This window comes from Hibiscus syriacus, unplaced genomic scaffold (assembly GCF_006381635.1).
Source record: "Hibiscus syriacus cultivar Baekdansim isolate YM2019G1 unplaced genomic scaffold, ASM638163v2 tig00110264_pilon, whole genome shotgun sequence".
NCBI lineage: Eukaryota > Viridiplantae > Streptophyta > Magnoliopsida > Malvales > Malvaceae > Hibiscus > Hibiscus syriacus.
This window is the reverse complement of record NW_024062653.1, coordinates 2121688-2125780: the sequence shown is the minus strand read 5'-3', so window position 1 is coordinate 2125780 and position 4093 is coordinate 2121688. Positions and strand designations below refer to the sequence as shown.

The 4093-nt window shown below is 36.7% G+C and overlaps 1 protein-coding gene across 1 annotated transcript; it reads left to right on the top strand.

Moving 5' to 3' along the window:
• Nucleotides 1-1412: 1412 nt before the first annotated feature.
• Nucleotides 1413-3704, top strand: LOC120115519 (probable LRR receptor-like serine/threonine-protein kinase At3g47570). The gene is made up of 2 exons (XM_039136210.1): nucleotides 1413-3392; nucleotides 3474-3704. The coding sequence occupies exons 1-2, from the start codon at nucleotides 1413-1415 to the stop codon at nucleotides 3510-3512; spliced, it is 2019 nt and encodes a 672-aa protein (XP_038992141.1). The 3' UTR covers nucleotides 3513-3704.
• Nucleotides 3705-4093: the final 389 nt, after the last annotated feature.

Below are 4093 nucleotides of genomic sequence, written 5' to 3'. Positions count from 1 at the left end.
TGTCTTAGCATCATAAACTCCTTTATGGGAGGTCTTAGAATAAAAACTTTTGTTTTTCGAGGATATAAGCAATGCATTTCTGGTAAACATCTCTCTCAATGAAAACTTCAGTTTTGCACCTATACTTTGTCAGTGTAGTACGTGTTAGTATATCCTTTTTCGATTGATTGAGAATTTGAGATTATATATACTTTCTTCGAGAGAGTGTCAGAGAAGGAACAGTCGCAGACATCACTCTCAATGTAAACAGCATTCGAAGTGACAAACATCTTAAGGGCATGAATTCAATATTGGAAATAGAACTCCCTTGTTCTTTTAGAGTCAAGGAATTAACAACTGTTTCTGGGTCGATTACAAAGGCAATGATGTTAAGATGACTCTATAACGCGATTTCTCTTATACTTGAGGCATGAGGTGTTTTCGAATTCTAAAATCCAGTGGTTATTTCCATTGTGTTATTGATAATTGGGCTTTGAAAGAAGCCTTGCAAAGATATAAGGCAATTTAAATATGTTGTTGTCAAGGTCTACTAAAATTTGTCCGATTTCATATGGTAATTTATGGCCATTAATGATAAATATTCCAGCGTCATCTATGTACAAATGTTACAAATGGCTTTTAGCTCTTGTTTAGTAAAAGGATTTCACAATCAAAGAAAAGTCCTTCAACACGGATTTTATTGGCAGAAGACTAATTAGAAAACAAACATTTAACATGGTTTCGAAAGTGACCATAGAAAAATGCCATTCATGTAAGGGTATTGAGAGTCCCTTTCAAGTTGCTTTCAGTTTGTCTTATTCTTATTCTTTTACTCTGATATCAGAATCAATTTTCCTGCAGTTCTTCCCATCAACTTTTTATAATCAATTTGGAAAGAATAATCCTAGCGTATAAATTACAACAGGAAAAATTAGTGTGAATTCTTTTATTTGGTATGACCATGCATGACATGGTGGGAAGAGTCCATGAATTCCAAAACTACTTATATTGAAGTCTAATTCTTGTTGATGAATCAAACACTCTCAAATACAAATCAATCTCACCAACTGCGAAATTGTTTCAGTTCGATGGAGCTAACAAAAAAGCAATCTGAAGCGTCCATCTCTTTTTTCCTTGTTTACATTGAAGCTATAATTCTTCTCTCATGCTTCAACTTGCAGGGTCTTAATATAGCAACAGCAAGCCCTATAGTTAGAGGAAATGACACTGATCAACAAGCTTTACTCCAGTTCAAGTCCAAGATAGCAGGTGATCAGCTCAATATTTTGGAGTCTTGGAATAGTTCCATCCACTTCTGCAAGTGGCGTGGAATTACATGCGGTCACAAGCATCAGAGAGTCACCAAATTGGAACTGCAATTCCTCAAACTCTTAGGATCTTTATCACCCTACATTGGAAACTTGAGCTTCATTATGGAGTTGAATCTAGTGGGAAACAGCTTCTACAACGAGATTCCTCAAGAAATTGGTCTTTTAAAAAGACTGGAAATATTAGAACTGGTGAATAACTCCATCAGTGGTAAAATTCCTTCCAATTTATCAGCTTGTTCTAAGCTTACATGGGTTGACATGAGAGGCAACCAACTAACAGGAGAAATACCTGCTTCGCTGGGTCTCTTGTCAAACCTGAAAGTCTTTGGCGTTTACAACAACAGTTTGAGAGGGAGTATCCCACCTTCATTAGGGAACATATCATCCCTAGAGAAACTTTCTTTGAGTTTAAACGCGTTAAGTGGGATTATACCTGAAGCTCTTGGAAGGCTGACAAATCTTTCATATTTCATTGCAGCGGGAAATGAAATATCTGGTACTATTCCAGTCTCAATGTTCAATCTCTCCAATCTTAGAAAATTTGATATTGGTGTCAACAATATTCGAGGTACTCTTCACTCTGACTTAGAAATCATTATGCCATATGTTGAGACCTTTTCCATAGGATCCAACCAAATCTATGGACAAATCCCAGTTTCAATATTCAATGCCTCAAATCTGAAAATACTTCTACTTGATGATAATAGACTCAGTGGAAATGTGCCTTCATTAGAAAAGCTGGATAAATTGTACAGATTTTCCTTATACAATAACCCTCTGGGACACGGGAGAGAAGGTGACTTGAGATTTGTCTGCAGTTTAGTCAATAAAACCAAACTAGAAATTCTGTGGTTAGGCTTAAATAATTTTGGAGGGGTATTTCCCAAATGCATTAGCAATTTTTCTACAACCCTTTTACAATTAGTAATAGAGAAGAACAAAATAGTGGGAAGAATACCGAGTGGGATTGGAAATCTCATCAATTTGGAGGTGCTAGGTGTTTCAGGAAATCATTTATCAGGCCCCATTCCCTTTGATATTGGGAGGCTTCAGAAGCTGACACTCTTTCACGGTGACACTAATTCTCTGTCTGGGACTATTCCTCGTTCTATTGGAAATTTAACAATGTTAATTAGACTTGTTTTATATCTTAACAATCTTCAAGACAACATTCCTTTAAGTCTAGGCAAGTGTAAAATGTTGCAATATTTGGATCTTTCTGATAACAATCTTAGTGGACCAATACCTCGGGAAGTATTTGGAGTCTCATCCTTGACCATTTTACTAGACTTGTCATCAAACTATTTGAGTGGTAAGCTTCCTGTTGAAGTAGAAAAACTGAGAAATCTAGGTCAATTGGATGTCTCTGAAAACAGGTTATCTGGCATTCTTCCAAACAGCCTTGGTAGCTGCATAAGTCTAGTGAAGTTGTTCTTGAAAGGAAATTCGTTTGAAGGGTTCATTCCATCATCTTTGAGTTCATTGAGAGGCCTTGAGGCATTGGATATATCTCACAATAATCTTTCGGGTGAGATTCCAGAATTTCTTGTGAACTTTGAGTCATTAAAGTATTTAAACCTCTCTTTCAATGATTTTGAAGGAGTGTTACCAAGTGAAGGAGTCTTTAAGAATGCAAGTGCTACGTTCGTTGAGGGAAACAATAAGCTTTGTGGAGGCATTCCTGAGTTACACTTATCAAAATGCGACTTGAAAAAATCATCAAACATTTCCCTTAAATTGAAAATTAAAATTATTATTGTGGTTTTAGGAGTGACTTTGGTTTTCACTTGTCTCCTCTTCTTGTGGTTGAGAAAGAAGAAAGAGCAAAATCCAACATCAACTTGTGCAGAAAATTCACTTTTGCAGTTATCATACCAAAGTCTCCTAAGGGCTACTGATGGATTTGCCACACATAATTTGGTTGGTTCGGGAAATTTTGGTTATGTGTACAAAGGAATTCTCGAAGAGAGTGGTGTATCTATTGCAGTAAAGGTGCTTAATCTTCTGAATCGTGGAGCATCGAGGAGTTTCTTAATTGAATGTGAGGCCTTGAAGAACCTTCGACATCGAAATCTTGTCAAGGTACTAACAGCCGTTTCGGGGGTCGATTACAAAGGCAATGATTTTAAAGCCTTGGTTTTTGAGTTCATGCAAAAAGGGAAGCTTGGAGGACTGGCTGCATCAATCTATCACCATGAATGAACCAGAGACAATGCGGAACTTGAATTTCTTTCAAAGAGTTAATGTGGCCATAGATGTTGCTCATGCACTCGAATATCTACACCATCATTGTGAAACGTCAATCATTCATTGTGACCTCAAACCAAGCAATATTTTACTCGATGACAAAATGGTTGGCCATATAAGTGACTTTGGCTTAGCAAAAATTATTTCGGCAGAGAGGCTTAATCATCCTGCTAATCATGCAAGCTCCCTTGGATTAAGAGGAACCTTTGGTTATGCTCCACCAGGTAATTACATTGTATTCATTTATTTAGCAGTTATTCAGAGTATTTTCCTCTACAATTATTTGTATATGTAAACTATGTTGAACTAATTGTAGAATATGGCATGGGAAATGAACCGTCAACAAAAGGTGATGTGTATAGTTATGGCATCCTCTTACTAGAGATGTTTACAGGGAAAAGACCAACTGATGAAATGTTCAAAGAAGGTTCAAGTCTTCATAACTTTGTTTCAGAAACTTTCCCGCATCGAATGATTGAGATTATAGATCCCATCCTTCTTCAAGAGAGTATGAGAGGAAGAACAGTTGCAGACAT

Bases quoted from the DNA above. Each gene is read 5' to 3' on its own strand.
- LOC120115519 (XM_039136210.1), top strand. From the start codon at position 1,413: ATGGAGTTGAATCTAGTGGGAAACAGCTTCTACAACGAGATTCCTCAA. The intron at 3,393-3,473 runs GTACTAACAGCC...CAAAAAGGGAAG, and splicing joins GACATCGAAATCTTGTCAAG to CTTGGAGGACTGGCTGCATC.